Source organism: Prorops nasuta, unplaced genomic scaffold (genome assembly GCF_024137725.1).
Source record: "Prorops nasuta isolate Cenicafe-Biocafe unplaced genomic scaffold, Cenicafe_Pnas_1.2 PNAS00018, whole genome shotgun sequence".
In the NCBI taxonomy this organism is placed as follows: Eukaryota; Metazoa; Arthropoda; class Insecta; order Hymenoptera; family Bethylidae; genus Prorops; species Prorops nasuta.
In genome coordinates, this window is record NW_027116815.1 from 1,956,285 (window position 1) to 1,975,041 (window position 18,757).

The following is an 18,757-nucleotide window of genomic DNA, read 5'->3' on the forward strand; positions in this document are numbered from 1 at the left end:
TTTTGTAGCCTTGAAACACGCTGCAAAGTGCCGTCGGAGATAAGGACATTCGTGTTTGCAGAAAATGAAAAAAAAAGGAAGGAAGGAAGACACCCGTCGTCGTATAGAGGCTGAGAAAAATATATATAAGGGTAACGCGGAGAAAAGCGGAGAACAAGATAAAGCTCTGACAGCTGTCGGCTCTTTCTACTAATCCGTCTTCCCCCCCCCCCTCTGCGAGTTTACTTACCCTCTATTAAATCACAACTGTGTGAGCGCAAGAACGCTAACCGAACTGGTCGAGCTTAAAGAGCAAGGAAAAAGGAGGATCCGGACGAATTTTCCATACAAATTGCACAAAATAATTCTCAACGTCCTTGTGCAGGTTACGATATATATATATGTGTGTGTGTGTGTGTAGCGAATCGAAGCACGGTAGGTCGTGGAAGGGATTAAAGGATGCAGCGGGCGTGCATAGAGTCGTTAGCGGCAACATGTTGCAAGCAACGCTAATGAATTGGCACTTTGCTAATATTTATGATCGATGGAGCAAGAATGCTACGATTAGCTGGCGCTGATTTATGTAATTATTACCGTGCGATCTCGCGGGATAATCGTCGCTTAAATTAACGGGCTCCGGCAGGATCTTCTTCGTGTTACAACACGTCCGAGCTACCAAGAAAATTACCGTGCTTTTCCCGCTACTCATTTCCTCTTGTCTTATTTTCATCCTGCGATATCGAAATTCATCCGTTCCGACTAGAATCACGACTATGCGTATATTAATTAAAGAGAACAACGCGTTTAGTTTCTTATAAAAAATACACGAGTATAAAGCCAAGTTTTCTTTGAAAAAGAAACATGACCTCTGAATGACCTCTATCACGAAGGTTTTATGCCTAGCACATCGGGGGATGCTTCAACGTTAAATTTTACTAGGCGCATTTGATATTTAGAATGGAGAGCGAGACGCACACGTGTGTGTGCCAAGAATGAACACGAAATTTTGCAGGAGGTAAAGGGACTCATGGATAATTCACGCGAGTATACATTGCGCTCTTATGTCGCTGTACAAATTCTCAATGTAGCGACGACTCGACCCTTCGACCTATATATATATATTGATAATTAATCCAAAGCATTCGTGCTCTTCAGCGTTAAACTATAAGCTTAATCGATTTTATCGCCTCCCCCCCCCCCCCCTATCGTGGCAAAGATCATTTCGCTTCCGCAAGCTCTCCTCCGCGGAGGCGAGAGCAAACAAGAATGTCGAATTTTCAAATTGTTTGCGGAGCTTAAAGCGCACGGAAAGGGGGAGGAGCTGAAAAGAGCAAATAGCTCCGGGTGTTTCCAACTTTTTCCTTTTAGCCAACGTCAACGATCCGCGGTTGCGCGCTAGAATCTCGCGCTTCCGCGTTTATAAGCCGCAAGTTTCAATATCGAGCACGAAACTTTCTCATTAGCGTCACGCGAGCTCGCCCGTCTAACGAAAATTCGATCGTTGAAGCAACAAGGTGTCTGCGAGCGAATAGCGAAATTTCGGAAAGCGTGTAATTTTTGGCTCGATCGATCGCGTTTAACGAGAGGAGTTAGCGTATATAAGAAACGCGTGCACGTGTATATATGTATATATATATATATAGCTGTAGCGAGCAATCGGAAGGCAATAGGGAGGTGTGTGAGGAAGCATAAAGGGGGTGAAAGGAACGCGTCGAGGGAGAACGGGGGTAAAATGCTGAAGAGGAAGGGAAGATGCATGGAGAAGAGTGGGATGCGTGGCGGCCCTATCCAGTTTTGGCTGACGTTGTGGTGGGTAGCTTCCTACATATATATATATATTCAGTTGCTTTATTCACCCTCGCGGGGTACAAATGTGGACCTCGCTCCATTTACAACTTCGTCGCTATATTTATAAGATATAAAATATCCTTGTTAAACCATACTCCTCCCCCTCCCCATATCCATCTCACTATGGCTCCTGTCCCTCTTCTCTCCTTACTCATTCTTTCTTCGCATCCTTCCTCTTCCTTCCCTCAACTGCATCCAACTCCTTTTATTCTCCTCCTTTCGTCCAGCTTCCTCATCCATTCCTCACCTCTACCATTTTCCTGCAGAATATTCCTTATTCTTTCTTAGTTATATCCTGCAACCAGGTAGCCGTGTCTCCAGTTTTTAGATTCTCAATTACTTTTATTACGTTACTTAATAGCTGACTTTTGTTATGCAAAAGAGAGGCGATCTGCTTAATGACTTCTTTGGAGCAGTTCTCTCTGTTATAATAAAATTGAGTAATTTTTCTCGCGAGAAAAATCCCTTTTTGCATAGGTAAATTTGATTCTTTTGATTTTTTTCATCAAATTATGTTGGATTCCGGCTACGATGAAAGAATTATACTCCCTGATCTTTCTCTTATTTTGAGCTCTTGTAGAATTTTTAGCACAAGCTCTGTCCCTGACAAAGGCGTTGCATAGGTTGTATAACTTTTTATAAATGTCATGGGTAGAGCTTATGCTTCGTTACTTGACGAGTCTGGGGTTGGGCTTGCCAAATCAGGTGTTAAATTATTTTCATTAACCATGCAATAGCCGGTCGATTATAGGGATCTTGCTCCGAACGCAATCTGTAGGACTAGCACACAGTCGGAGTACCCGTTCTCGGTTTTAATGGTGATTCTTCCTTATACAAGTCCCACCGAGCAAAATCTTCTTCATGAATCAGTACGAAAATGCAATTTTCAATTCACTCGCGACTCACCCGCTTTGAGAAAATCACTGCTCCGCGCGTTCCGTAAATCTTTACAGCATAGGTGTTCTCCGATATAAGTACTCAAATACAGAGTTCGTTTAACCGGACAGTCGCATTCTCAAAAACTTGGATTGCTCGTACTCCGTATCTCCGGTGTGAAAAATTATGCTACTCGCGATTAAAAAGTGACACGATAGTGTTTCGACGCCAAGTACATATAAAAGTAGATAAAGACATGTCTATATTGCACTTTCCGTAACTCGTCATATCTTTCCATATCCTTCGATTCAACAGATCTCCTAAACCTATATATATATATATATATACAGAGGCCAAAGTTGATCCCGGAAAAGGGCACTTGAATGGTTGCGCAAGGGCTAATTACCAATTTCTCCAAGAGCGACGATCTTTTTGGAGATTCCCAACTTTGCCTTGATAAAATTCGTGTCGTTTAGACGTGGATCAAAACGGTGGTTCCGTCGTAGATGGGGGGGGGGGGGTGACGCATGCGCTGGAGACCACGTAAGAAACTGTGCGATCGTTCATGTCCAAATGCGAGCGAGAGGGGCGGAGGGGTGGGATCGAAGAGCGAGAGAGAGAGAGAGAGAGAGAAAACGCAAGGAGTAAAAGGGTGCGCGAGAAAGGGAAGCGTCGAGGAAAAATACTCAGAGAGCCGCAAGAACGTTTCAAACCGGAGGGAAGAATATTCGTGCAAAAAGAAGAAAGGAAAAAAGCATCGCCAAGGGGAAACGCGTTCCTCCGAGTGATTTTCAAGATGATCGCGGTTTCTTACGCTCGCACGATCGCCCGAGAAAATACGGAAGAGCGACGATGTAATCCGATCATCGCCGCCATTTAATAAAGACCTCGGGGACGAACACGAGCAATCACAGGATTTCATTGAGACGCGTCGGATCTGTTTGTTCTTTTGCTTTTTGCCCGCGTTGCTCCTTCGACTATACGCGACAACGACTTTAATAGCTTTCAACCCGAAGGATAAGGTCGAGTTAAGCTCATTAGGCTCGAGCGAGAAAATCTGGCAACTCTCGCGAATCTGCGACACAAATATGTCGGTTCCATTTGATTTTCAAATTAGAGTAATTGAGACTCGTGAATCTCGCTTGGTGTGCATGGTCTTTAAGCGTGGAAGCCGCGATACTGTATGAAGTTGGGGGTGGAGAGGAGTATAGGGACACACGAGAGAGCATGTTTCTGTGTTTTAGTGTGCGTCAGAGGAGGGGGGGGGGGAGGTTTGTTGGTCGCGAACATAGGCGCTACCGTGTCCCTCGCTTCTACGCCATTGTCTGCTATATTCCTCTCCACGTTCTTTCGACATTTTTCTTCAGCGTCGAAACTCGTCTTGTGGAAATTTATTCAGTCTGTATGTATTGTCATTGCAATCGAAGAAACAATGGTATCAATTGGAGGATTCGATCGTTTCTGTCAATTGGATTAATGCAACGGTGCGAATTCATATCGATAAGGATTGATGGGGGGGGGGGGGGGGGGAAGGGGATGAAGGAGGGGAAGAAAGACACGCGCGACGAGACGGTGATGGGGGGGGGGAGGGGGTGCAGGGGGATACGTTCTGGCAGAGTCGTATGTACCTGGGGGCTCGTGAATGGCCGACGATTTTTGGTCGACCGGGGAGAGAGCGGGAGAATGGGCAATTTTTTTCTGCTCCACCCCCTCCCCCTCCCCCTCCTCGTCATTCTCATTCTCCAGTTCGTAGGACCTGCGGAGGACCACAGAGCGCGAGCGTGTTTCGCAACGGACCTGGGTAATATCTCGTTTAGAAAGATTACAGGTTCGAGAAGAGGCTGCCAATGTATAAAACAAACATCGTTAAGCCAGCCCTATACTTAAGCTCCCTCTTCTCCCTTTTGCTATATACACCACTGCAACTCCCAACCTCAAACTCTTAAACTCCTCGGCAAGCTGCACAACGTCTGCTGCGCTCCTGAAAACTTGGCCTCATCAACATTTTCGCCCCCCCCCCCTCCCCCCACCCCTTAGTCTCCCTCTTCCCTCCCTCACACTAGGTCATGCAACATACTCAGCTGCCCGAATATCGGTATCACGAGAATTAACACCTAATTCGCACATCCATTTGGGGCTCAAATCTTTATTATCATCCGATTATTGACAATTCATTACCAACGTTGATATTAGGAGAGAATATTAGAATTAAATTTAGTGGAAATGGCTGGAATTTTTATTGGCTTATGCAATTAAAGCAAATATACTTATTTGTGCCACTCGTTAATTATAAGTAACCAGTATTTAGAAACTTACTCGAAACGCGTGTATTACACCAACGAACACTATTTTCCTGGTCGGTTTATTAGACCTTATAAATAATCAGAAGAAGTAGCTATTTGCATAAAAAATTTATAAGAATATGTAAAGAGCATTGTTAACTATGAAAATAGTTTGCCAAGTCAATTTTTAATTTACATATATGATATACAAATCAAGAGACATGAAAAGTACTAGCGAGATAGATCAGACAGCTTGAAAGCCATCTAGTGGTAGGATTCTGAACAAGAAATTTTACTCTAATCCACATTACATTTACCAATAACAAAAGCTATAGTACCGTAATTTTTGTTCCAATCTACATTTTTTTGAACGAAAAATCCATCACAGTACACAATAAAAAATATATTTAACTATTTTCGAAATATTATTCAACCTACCATTTCTTCTATAAACTTGTACAAAATTTGAAATACGTAAAGTGTTTATCTATTCAGATTGCTATAAATTGTTTGATCTTGTAAAAAGAAATTACACGATAAATTACTGTATAAAATTTGAAATGCCACTGAAATTTAGCGATCTTTTCTTATTGGAGCGTAAAAGCACGAGATCAGAAACGTCGACACACGATAACAACGTTCGCTCGAATATTTTCTCGGCGCAAGAATATATATGCATAGGAAGGAAATTGTCGGAGATTTTTGGAGAATTAGTCAGAGGGTTCTCGGGGTATATTGAGACGTAGAGAAGAAATCGAGGGTAATTTGTGCCCGCGCGTAATTACCGGGCATTGGCGCTACAAGGCCCGTTTAGCTGTTTTCTGAAAGTGAACGAGCGAGAAGGTGAATGTTGGAGAGAGGGAGAGGGGGGGGGGGGGAACGCTCGGGGGGAATACTCGAAGGAGGTGGTCAGAGCAGCTCGTCGATTATTACTTATCGATGCAGATTGATTTAGAGCGAGCTCGGCTCCGATTATTACGTCCCGTCCTCCGGCAATTGGCAACTGGTAACTGGCGTGAAACGATCCAACTGTCATCGCTCTCTTTCTCCCTTCCTTTCACAATTGAAGAAACACCGAGCTCGTACCGTAATCGCCTCGGCGCGATCACTGTAATTTTACCGTTTGCAAAACGTAGCCTGGTGCGATAAACGATTTTTCACTCTCGGTTTGCGTGAAAACGGAAATTCGAAAGAGCTATAAAAAAGTGCGGAAAGAGGAAAGGGTTAAAAGTTGGCGATGGAGGGAGGGGGGGGGGGCAGAGGGGGGTGTAATTGAATTTATAGCTTTACTACTACGAACAAAAGAGTGGAGTAGGACTGTAAAACGTTGAAAAGAACGTTGTGTCGTAGGTGAATTAATCGCGGATCGAGCCACGCGTTCGAGAAACGAAGAAGATTAAATCTACGCGATAAGGTCGCGTTCATGAAAGGCGTTACGTGCGTGCACACAAACACGAACGCGCTCGTACGAGCTAAAAGTGCCCTTGTGTACGCTCTCTCGCTAGCACCTGTGTATCGCACGTTAAATATGTATGGGTGTATGCTCGCTCTCTCTCTCTCTCTCTCTCTCTATTGAATGACGGGGGCGCGTGCTCTATTCTTCCCCATTGCCACAGCCCTCTTCCTTTCCACAGCTTTATCGACAAATTTCCAGCATATAGCTAATTTCATCCTCGAGATTCTGCAAAGAGTCAATCTCTCTCTCTCTCTCTCTCTTTCTCTCTCTTGATCTCGAACCACAATGAGAGCCAATCTTGTCTTTTTCTCATTTCGCAAGAGAGGCAAAGGTCGAAGGTGAGAAGGAAGGGAAGGATGAGGAAGATTAAGATGGAATAACTGTGAAAAAATTGTTTTAAAAAGGGTGAGAGGTATTTTTTGCAGTTTTTTCTCGAGCGCATTGTACAGAGTGGTGGTACGTATAAGAGTGAGTGGTGAGGAAGCGTGAAACTGTTGAGGTGTGGAGGGGGAGCTCGGAGCTTTCAATTGCGGAGCAACGAAGGGAGCCAAGAAGGCAGGCAGGCAGGCAGGCAGGCAGGCAGGCAGACAGCTCATTGAGGTAGAGGGAGCGAGAGAAAGCGAGAGAGAGAGAGAGAGAGAGAGAGAGGGAGAGAGAGGGAGAGAGAGAGAAATCTTTGTATTGGAAAAGCCACGCAGCGAAGAACGTAGTCTTGGACACGCATCTTGCACGAAACGTTGGGTCCTGACAAAAAACTGACGCGAGAAGAAACTAAGAATCCGCGAGAACGGATCGTTTAACTTTCAGGAGGCTTTTGTCCCGCCAGCCAGCCAGCGTTGGAATAAAAAATTCCATTTTCTTATCAATGACACCCTCGGACTTTCACTCTACACGCCATCTCTCCATTCTTCTCATTCACGGAGCTTTTTGACGTTTGAAAAAGCTGATCGATAAACGCGCGGAGGCAGAGAAAATATGCTGGAGCGTGGAATAAATTAGGTCAATTGGAGGGGAGAGAGAGAGAGAGAGTGGGGGGTAGAGAGGTAGTTTTACTTACCGGCCACTTTTGGTAATGACCATTTCCGTGCCGAGCTTGTGAAACTTCTCCCAGAGCTCTTTGCCCTCGAGCGTGACCTTGGGATCATCGACGACACCGTCCTCCTCGGGATGGTGCGGTGGTACGAGGGGATGGTGAGGCCCCGCGAGGGGATGGTGAGGCGCCAGAGGATGAGGCGACGCGTGTAGCATCCCCGGGGGCAAGGGCGGCCTCAGCGGCCTCATCGCGGGCCCACCAGGTCCGCCCTGATGATGATGATGAAGCGCTGCAGCCGCCGCAGCCAGAACCGCAGCCTCTTCCGGTGTGTGTGGCCCCAATCCCAAACCTGAACACATGTATATATATATATATATATATATATATACATATATATATGCAACTGTCAGAAAGAATTCTATCGGTGGAATAAGGTGGAATTAAATCAATATTCCCATTCTTGGAATCAACGACTTATAAATGGAAATATTATGGATATATTTGTGGTGTCCGTACAATAGGCATGCATAGGTGCAGTGCGTGATTAAATTCGAGGCAGGGGGCAGAGGATGCCATCTGGTGTTTTAGGGTCCAGTGCGTCCATGGTGGAATCGTGCAGACAGATAGACAAACAAGCCGAGCAGGATCATGGATAACGAGGCAAAGACAGCTGCCGAAGAAAGTTCGCCAAGGTAAATCACCTGGCGGATTGTGCAAGGAACTTCCTTTAATCCCATCTCTCTTCCCTTCCCTCCCCATCCAACCTAGCTCCCATCGTCCGCAGAAGCAACTTGGAGGTTAACTACTCCAGACTTGGGAAAGCTCCATCGAAAACTTGCAAGCTCTTGACAAAGGCGTAGGTATATGCTGCTGCTGCAGCTCTCGATAGAAAAACTCTTGGCTTAAAAATAGCGTTGGCTTTATTGACGCAGTCGTCGCGGGTCAATATAGAGCAAAATGGCTGACCAATTGGCTCCACCATTTGTCAATTTAACGATAGATCAATTAGACACACAAAATGGCGTTCCTGCCATCCTCTTCCTCTACCCACATCCACGTCCCTCCTCCCCTCCACAATTTCCTAAATTAATCTCACTTTTCCAACTGCTTCGAAATCATGCAAACCATCCACGAGACTATCGACTCTCCAGCTTATAAGCATATATATATACATATATATATATATATATAGTTATTTATCTACACAACGCATCAACCGTTAATTCAAGAATTACGCTCAAAGCCATCGGCACTGCAGTACAGCATTTCCGAGCTGGATCGATGCTCGGGCCGAACGATCAGTTTAATAAATCCTGCGATTTTCTCGTCGAAGAGTCGCAGAATTTACGGGGAAACGCTACATTATCCCTGTCAAAATGAAACTAGCTTCGGAAATTTCGCGTTGAAGAGTGGGTACTGCGTACGGGGAGTATGGAGAGTTTCTTTGAAAGATAATGGAAGGTTATTACAGCCAAGTGGTTTATCGCGAATGATCTTGTCAGCGCGTATTTATTTGACACTGAAATAATGGACTTTTTATAGGCGGCAATGTTTTTCGTGCATTATGCAACATCGACGCACGGCTGATTAACCCGAAGCGACAGTTGTAAACATTTGTATAATGTCGGAGTTAATAACTCCCGACGTTGGCGCGGCTTCTGAATTTCCTTCTCTCCATAATTAATCGCCACCTTTTAATGGAAAACTTGTAAAACCTGTTGCCGTTGCCGGATGAGTAATGATCCCTACTGCAACCGCTTCGCAATCAGCATCTCGCTACAATTTACTCGGTTCCCTTCTCCGATTCCGCTTATCCAGCGCTTTCGCGCCAGCCAAAACGTAAACGCCTCTTCGAAATGAAACTTCCGAAATTTCCAACAAGGATCCATCCAGCGATCAATTATTTCGGGGAATGACCTTTTAAAACTGCACACTTTAATTACGACCAATTGCTTCTTTTCAGAAATTTCTTCTATTGCCTTTCTTTATCGCCTTACGAAGCACTCTTTTTATTTCTGGAGCATATTCGAAAATCACGCTGTAATCGCATCTATTCAAAGAGAGAGAGAGAGAGAGAGAGAGAGAGTTAATTGCGATATTGTCTCGGTTTGATTTACCAGAAATAACGAAAAACAAATGAGGGATGGATATGACGGATCGCGAGTCGGTTAAGAGTCTCTTTGCTAAATACATTGGATTGATGGACACGGGTGCGATCGATGGATTTCGTTTAACGAATCCAATGGAAGTGTTACCGAGAAACGCTGTGTTTTAATATTTTTATACGGCCATCAGGCTTCCCGCAATCCATTTGAAACCGACGATCCACGAGGAAATGAAATTTCGTGAAATATACGCACCATGTTCCAACGCTATTCCCCGGACACGTCGAAAAACCGATAAAAATATAGGATCCACATCGAGGAGCTTTTGTTTGATAAACCAGCTTGATTAGTCGACGCGCCAATTTTTTTCACCTCGTCTAATTATTTTTCTACGAACACCTTTTTCAAACTCGCGCCCTATATATTCTTTTTATTTCATTTCTTCGTCGTCCCTTCCTCCCCCCTCCCCCGGAGTAGTTGAGTTTTTTCAAGCTCCGGAGGGGGGGGGGGGGCAATTATGGTAGTACCGGGCGTGCAATCGGCTTTGCGAATTAATTTGCCGATGCGTATCGCGCGATTTTCTAGCGGATAGTAATAAGTAGCATTAAAAAAGAAACTGGCGGTACGCGCGAAAGTACATCGCTTAATTAGGATCAATTTAGCGGTGCATGGTCAAAGAACGTTAATTTGCCATTTGCAGAAAATAATAAACACTCCGGGCGTCCACGGTCGCTCCATCTCCAACACAGCGATGAAAAACCGATTTTCAATTTATCCGACAAATCCTGCCATTGACATCTGTCGCCAGGAACCTTCCGAAGCGATGCGCGTCGAAATTTTTCCTGTCCACTCTCCTTGTTGCCACTCGTTTCTCGAAATACGACCAGAAATTCGAGCGACGACATCGAAAGATAAACAAAAACCTCTTCACCGGCTTCCACCTTTGCTTCTTTTCAATCGTTCAAACAGTACACTAAAGACTCTTTTCTAAGTAGCTCATTGTTGTGTTTGCAAAATAGAGTGACATCTTAGAAAAGCACGCGCGCACACACTCGAACATTGTGTACACAGTGGAGGAAAGAGGCTAGTCAGCTCGTTCTAAGAAATCTAATAATTCACGAAAGAAGGAGCAGCTGGGACGAAGAAGAGTCAGTGTACGTTGCTGGAAAGTGTTTTTTTGCCATTTTCTTTTTTGCAAACTTGAAGAAATTGGTATATTACGAAATGCATAATGGGAGGAACGAGGGTATAAGGGTGAGAGACTGTGAAGTTGACGGAAGAATGAGAAGGGGTTTTTATTGAGCGAGCCTCGAGGCGATGGTAGTAGTCCGTTCGATTCCGGAGTTCCTCGCGATAGATTTCTTTTTTACGTTTCTCGGGTTGGGTAAGAAACACGCGTATTTCGAATGCATGGAACGTCGGGTGTGCCCTTGGCAAGATTAATCACCACTGCTTCTCTACGGTCAGTTGGCCGGGAGCCCGGCTAGAAAAGAGGAAGAGCGTCTCTCGTCTCGCACGGCTCGAAAAATGACAGGAAGGAGCGGCAATAACAATGACAAATCACTCGTTGTTGCCGATGCACAACAACCGCGCTCGAGAAAAAATTGCGATACAACTACGGGCGACCTCAAAAAAATCTCACCGCTTTTCAACCAAGTTTTAAGGTGGCTTCGCCTTTTGGCGTCGTATAAACTGGGGATCTGCAAGGTGCAGCTGCAATTTATTTGAACGAATCTCTGGAAATATATTTAACAAGCGTCGGACACTCTGTTATTTCTTGTACGAAATGATTTTTTGATCGTAAATAAATGGCAAATATTCCGTTGGACGTAGGCAAAGGTGTAACTGATGAAGATACTCCATATTTTTCATTCTTCTATCATTTGTTCGATAACCTGCGAATTTTTTTATGGTGACTTCGTTTGGCTATAAAGGTTGAAACCACCTGTTTTGCAACGTTCCAAATTTTTATAGTCAAATACAATGTTAATTTCATCATTTCTCCCATAAGGTTACACGTTGAGAGTAATATTTCTCATACTTTTTTCTCGAAGATTTAGGCGATGAGCTAGAATATTTCTTTAGAGATGTCGAAGAACAAGTTTTGCAATATGTAAAAGTATCCCAAAAAAGTATGCTCGATATTTCCCTCACACGAGGCTTAATTTTTGCTACTTGACTTGAAACTGTACCGAGTCTCCCGATGATCCATATATTTATGAAAAATTAACGGATCCATCTTAGAATATTACCGACAGATTCCTCCGGAGTTTAGATAAATTTTGATCAAGCTTCGTGAAACAACGTTCGTGAGAGAAACAAACGTCAGTCGTTAGATAGGTCTGACACGTCTCTCAGTTAATAATGGCATAGCACATCGCAAACATTCTAATAAGACACGACATTGCCGAAGAGTTAGCGAAGAGTACTCTCATTGCGTCACTCATTTAGAGACCGAGATATGCCAGATCGATTGCATTATCTCTACCTCCAAGTCACAATGTATCGCGAACGTGTACGGTAAGAGAATTTTTTCAGAACGCCGGCCATGTTGCATTCATGATGTTATCGTGCTTTCCGCGGCCATATATGTATTGGGAAACACAGCCTGACCAACGGAACGTAATACCACAATTTTTGCCGATTCTTGGCACTATAGAAACGACCAAGATCGCCCGTAGTCCTCTGTATGTTTTTCTACTCGATGCAAGTTGAAACGCGCCAAGCCTCGTCACCCAACGCTCTCGAGAGAAATACACAATGTAAACATTCATCTTCAGCAATAAAACATGAATTTATGATGCGGAGGAGGGAAGAATAATTTCTCAAAAGTTGAGCTCCTACGAGGGACACAATTTCAATTGGAATTCTGTCGTCTTATCTCGCGCTCCTTATGGAAGACCACGAGGCTAATCTGGGAGCCGTCATCGTCACAGAGAAGCAAATTGATTTATTAGTGCGAGCGGATGTAAAAAAAAATCTGATATAGCTCCGCCAGCGCCAGAGTTCTCCCTCCGCGATAATGCTTGGCAAAATATTATTCGCAGAATAATTTGTAAATTCACGCATAATCAAAGTCGCGACATTTGCGACATTCTTCATGAGGCGCGGGTCGGTGGCAACAAACAGGATAATCTCAGCGGCGGTACGACTCTAATTAGCGCGACGTTGCAATATCAATCGTCAAGACATGTCGCGTCTTATCAACAAATAAATGAACTATTACCGATCGAGGATAAGAGAAACTGCGCAGTTTTCGAGTTTTTGAGAGAGAGAAAGAGAGAGAGAGAGAGAGAGAGAGAGAGATGCTTCCCCGAAATCGCCGAAAATATTGTATAGCACGCGCGCAACTCGGCGAGGAAATTACGTAAGACCGGTGACAAATCGGTCGAGCGCTCAATCAGCATACGTCCTTCGAAAAAGCGCGAGAAAGAAAGAAACTCGTTTCCGGTGTACAGTGGCCAGGTAAACACAACGACAGAGGACACACGAGATATAATTGAGAATTAGGTGGAAGAATGCATTTTGCGATGATGTACGTTTCCAAAGGAGTTCCAAGTAAGCCATATATGAACCCTAGGACTCGTGTATTTAGAGAGTTTCACAAATTGGCGTTGTCGAGGTGCAGCCAATATTCTTGCAAGGAGAGGACACGGCTGCAAATCGTTGCCCGCACTGATTCGGCAGTTTTGTCATGGAGGGTGGGTGGAGAAGAGGAAGGCTTTGGGAATGGGGACGTTAGGGATACGTGGGAAAAGTCTACGAGGTAGGCGAAATTATTCTGACCTGGCGGAGTGAGCCCGTGGGGGTTGAGATGAGGATGGTGATGCGGGCTTGTGAGGATTGCCTTTCCCTGGAGATGATGCGCGTTGGGCTGAGGCGAGCTGGTGGGCGGCAAGTGAGCCGCCGGATTGTAGAATCCAGCAGCGGCCAGGGCGGCAGCGCTGAAATAGCTCGCGGCCGCCACGCTGGCGACCGAGGACGGGTGCAGTTCCCTCTGGGTGGGCAAGGGCGGTGGCGTTTCCGGTGCGGCAGCCGGGCTCCCGGGACCGGCGGGCGGTGGCGATGCGCTTCCTTGGGAGGAAGAACCGCCGAGGATGGCACCCGGGGGATGGGTGGATGCCGCGGTAAGGAGGCTCGAGACGCTAAAGTCCGTCGGTCTCGGAGCGGCCGGTGCCGGCAGGTGACTTCCGGTTATGTGGCCGTTCGGATTATTCGTGGCGGATATGGAGCTGGAGAACGGCGAGTGCTGATTATTGAGAGCCGTCGCAGACGCGGGGTACGCCATCCCAGGCCCCCCCGCCTCGGCCCGCGGCCCCGTGATCGTTTTCGCACCCTCGACCAGGCTAGCCTCTAATTCCTGTCTGCTTCGTTGATGATGACCTGACACCTCCTTCAACGAGGATGAGGACGATGGCGAGTCCTCGAGCCGTGATCGCTGCTGCAGCGCGGACGGTTGCGGAGTGCTGGCGCAGTGGGTACCCCTGCACGCCGTGTCTTGTTCGAATCTCATCGAGACGGCCGAGTGAGCCGAGTCGCGCGAGATTTCTCTTCGAGTGACTCAACGCCCCCCTGTGTTGTGATTAAGACTAATCCGTATATCCTTATCTTCCCAATATCCCTTCTCCGATCCTATGATCCTTGCCACTTGGCTTCTTCATCTACCTGGACCGCGCGCTCACTCTCCCTCTTCCTCTCCCTCTCTTTCTATTCTTTCACTGCACCCAAACAACAATCTACAGTCACCACACTCGGTTCCTGTCCACGCTCATGACATATACGATAATCTATTTATTCCCAGTAGTTTTTCTCCTCACGACAATGCAACACGCGCGAAGCACCAAAACTAGTTTTGTCCCGAGATTCACCTTTGAGAAATCACTGGGGCCTTGCCAACGGAAAATGCCGGGCTTTCCCTGTGCCGATGCGGAAAGTCACTGACTATCGCCCAACGTAGCGCTCGCGACCTTGGAAGTTGTCCACTCGACATCTTCCGTTGCGAACAGCCGAATGCAACATCTGCCAGTGATAGAGAATTCCTGGCACAACTTTTTTACTTCACTGGACACTCGCGCTTCTACGTTGTTTCCTCAGTTCTCATCTTTCTCTCCCATTATATCACTTGAATCACGCTGCTGGCCACCACTGTAAGCTCGGATCAATGATCGTGTACGAGTCTCGGGGAATCGGTTGAACGAATTCTCGGTGGTTTCACTGTTCCGACGGGAGGCGACGGGTTGCCTGTTCTCGCGTATAGTCGATCGTTCATTCGCACAGATGGCAAGAGAACTATACGAGTGGTGTATTGCACAAGAGGACAGCGGGTTAGATCGATAAGGGATATTTTTGGGCGAGCGAAGGTGGTGGTTTGCGATAAGAGAACTGTTACGTAATGATCAATGAGAGGCAAAATAATGCGATAGCGAGAGCCGAGTCGAGTCGAGTCCTAGCGTAGTCTGGATCGAGCGGACTCTCGAGCGGACGAAAGGTGTTACTTGGGTGGCGCCGCGATGGTCACTGAGCAGCGCTAGGATTGACACCTCCTCTGTGGCTCACCCCCACACCTCCCGCGGAGGTGTCGGTGTGCCAAAGTCCCCGTCCGGATCGGGCGGCGCCGATGTGGCTGTGTGTGGGTCCTGTCGAGAGTGGTGGCTGGCTGCGCCGCGGAACGGACGCGGGAGGCGTGAATGCTGGAGGGCAGCGACGCGAAGACTGAGAGAGCTAACTGGGCTCCTCCTTCCTACCCCTTCTCCGCCTCTGCGGCTTCGGCGGCATGACGGCCAAGAGTGGGGAGACCTCGGTCTCTGGCCGAACGCGCCCGACTCGCCACGGCGCCCTGGTCCAACTCTCCCTCTCTCGCTCCCACCCTCGTAAACTGAGACGAATCGACCGGGAAGCCTCCGAGTGACGGAGATGGCGCTGCCAACCGGATCGAGCCCAAGCGAGATAAAAGAGGGTGGGGGAAACGCGGTGGCACCTTCTCCTTCCTCGCGTCCGCCCGGGCGATAATGAGCGCTCGTAGCCCGGATTGGCGTTCCGGCGCCAATCCGAGCGGCGTTGCTCCCGACGCCTTTTCCGACGCTACTCGTCCATTGCCCCCTCCCTCACCCCTCCCTTCCTCAAAACTCTATCCCCGTTTCCCTACTCTTTCCCTCCTTCTCATCCCTCCCTCTCACTCACTCTCACTCTCACTCTTTCTTCCAATATACTACTACTCCTCCGGATCGTGCTCGAATCTGGGGATACCTCCCACCATGTGATCCCAAGGGTGTTAACCGCGAGTACGCCCATTAACACCACCCTGCGCCACTATGCTGCGCGGGAGGGGGTCGTATGTCCTATCACTCAAGCTCGTAGACTTTCCTGATCCTACGAAAATCCTGTTGAGACTCCTACGATAGAATCTTTCTCTGTGCTTATACTGCGACCACCAAAGTGCAGCATTAATTATTTTCCAGTAGTGCTACCATACTAATCCAGATACCAGCCTGATAAAACAGTGATTGCTATCTGCAGGCGCTAACGATATTTATATTTGTCTCTTGTCACGCAAGATTTCTCTTCAAATATATGTCAAAATGTGACAGTAAATTATTGATTTTTTTGATTTCTATAATTTGTTTAAAAACCTCTATTTTACTTAAACTTTGGCATGAATTAGAATAGTATAAACAGTTTTAAGTACACGCGTGAGATATCTTTTCCTCCTTACACTAGTATACATTGTTAAAAATTCTGACAATTGAAAAAATTGAATGAGAAGATTCTTCTGACATTTCCGACTTCCGTCGGCACGATAATATTATTCGATGCTGTACACAGAGGTAAACCGCTTACAAAAATTGTCATCGTATAATACGAAAATGCGAGAACGTTATTTTGTCCAATGTTACAATTGTAAAAGGTAGGTGGAGACTGTAAGTTTGAAGTACTCCGTTCTCAAAGTAGAATAGTGAATTAACTTGGAGCACGTTTCCACTTGGGAACTAATTAGGTAAGTCTGAAGAGCGAGAATAGTTAAGGTAAAAGCGCTATCGGGCAGAATTTTCCGCGAGAAGCCGAAAGTGCGAAGTTTACGCGCATTGTGCCAAAATTCGCGTGTAACAGTGGCGAGAGAGAGAGAGTGTTGTTTTTTCTAGAACGTGCGTCTCTCGCACACGGAGGAGAAGTTGGCGAGCCCCGCCCGATCTTTCCCACCTCCGCGGCTCCACAAAACTGGTCACGTGATTATCCCCACTTAAAGTGGCGCAGCCCCACTCCAGGCGGCCAGGGCAGGACCGGCTTACCCCCCACCCATAAAGCGCGCACATACACACACGCATACGCGTTTTCATAATGCGTCTCTCTCTCCCACTCCCTCTACGTCGTGAGATCTCGTCGTTCGTTCTTCGCGCCGTCGAGTGTTGCTGAGACGCCTGGCGTGTCGCGCTGTTGCCAAATCCGCACGAGCTTTCCTACTTGCAGCACGGTCATGTCGATTCCGCAAAAAAGCTCTACACGCCTCATTTTCCTACACTCCCGTCCATTTACATTTCTATATCATTATTCCATTATTTTCATCATCCTTCGCCTACCATGCACGTACAGGCTTAACATTCACTGAGATTTTTTATAATCCAACCGATTCAGCTTAAAGAATCGTTGTAATTTTCGAGCTGATACCATATTATTCATGCCATCCAATTAAGTTTCAACCACAATTATTGGTTATAATGTATCAGCCGATTTTTAATAACACGGGAGACAGTAATAAACTCAATTACCGTTAAATTAATGATCTGCCTCGGGCACTCGCGGTGTGGTAGACTTTCTTGTGCATCGAGTAGTAATTGGATAATTTTGACTGAAGCAATTTATGCAATGAGAAATTACACGTTATTGCTAAAATGACACATTTATATGAAAATTATCTTGCAACTGGCTTCAAATGCAAGATGATCGATAGTGGTAAAAAGTGTTGGACTGAGTGCAATGAATACAAAGCGAAGGTTAATTTAAAAGCGTGATAAAGATGATTTTCGAAAGTTAATTGATCGAGGCAAACCAAGCGGGAGCCAGAGGCTCGACTGGGCAGCGATAAGAGGAAAGCGCTCGAACGTCCAGAGATCCAGTCAGCCGAAGCCGATCGATTTTGGTCAGAGCCGATAAACGAGAACGAAAAATAGACATTAACGGGGACCTGGCATTTTAACATCGAGATACATCGGCAGGGTGAAGGAGGCGGAGGGTTAAAAAAGGAGGAAGCAGGGTGGTAGCCGGCTGATGTATACATATATATATCCCAGCGAATACTATATCCTGGCCACATAGGAAAAGAGCGACGGAGCAATTCGCTTTCAGAGTGAGTTGCAAGTGTGTGGAGCGAGTACGGAGCGTGAAGGGGTGAAATTGCGAGCGTGTACGTGACAACGAGCGTGTGCTTGTAACATGGCAAAAGTGTAACAGAGATCGAGAGCTTAGATGGCCCAAGACGGAAACGGACGTTAGGGGTGGGGAGAAAAAATCCAGCCTCTGGCGAGCGAAGCGTCGAGAGCGAGCAAGAGTGAGTGAACTGGCGAGTGGGAGGAGAAGGGGGGTGGTGGTGGTGGTGGAGGAGAGAAAAAGGCGGATAATGGAGAGGGAGCGAGCACGCGAGAGGGGGAGAGAGAGAGAGATAAAGAGAGCAAGCTAGTAAGTGAGAGCGTGCGAGCGGAGAGGTGGTCATAATCGCGCAGACCGCGTCATAATCCGCGACGAAAAACATTTGACGAGCGTGCCTGGCTGGCTGGTAAAGGGGCAATGCGATCGGGCGTGGCCGAGAAACAGAACCGCCCACGCCGCTTTGCCACCCCGAGCGACCTCGTGCGCGAAAGCTCTGCTACGCGAGGAGTGGGGGAACAGGAGCAACCGCACTTACGGCGGTACCGGCTCAGGGGTGGGGGCCGCCACTCTGCCACGTTCGATTCCGCCGCATTCGTTTTGCGACCGCGAACACGGCAGGATATAACCGTATCTCGAAGTACCCCCTGTGCTCCTGTCCCAACCCCCTTTTCACCTCGTTACTCCCCCCGACCCGCCCAATATCTCGAGTATCCTTCCAAAACAAACAAACAAATCACAATTTTCATACTCGTCGATCGAAAATTTTCTTGTTCGAAATTAACGTTGAGATCCGCGGCGAGCGCGAATGAACGCAACG

General features: G+C 46.7%; 1 protein-coding gene across 5 annotated transcripts in view; it reads right to left on the reverse strand.

Annotated features, from left to right (window-relative positions):
* The window catches only part of LOC136780234 (optomotor-blind protein-like), a 73,157-nt gene extending 57,890 nt beyond the window's left edge, over nt 1-15,267 (reverse strand). For all 5 annotated transcript variants that reach the window (XM_066738472.1, XM_066738469.1, XM_066738471.1 and 2 more), the window contains exons 1-2: nt 13,366-15,267; nt 7,499-7,823 (exon numbers count right to left, since the gene is read on the reverse strand). In XM_066738472.1, the coding sequence (XP_066594569.1) occupies nt 7,499-7,823; nt 13,366-14,092 (1,052 nt within the window). In that variant the 5' untranslated portion in view covers nt 14,093-15,267. The remainder of the gene's footprint in view (nt 1-7,498; nt 7,824-13,365) is intronic.
* Nucleotides 15,268-18,757: the final 3,490 nt, after the last annotated feature.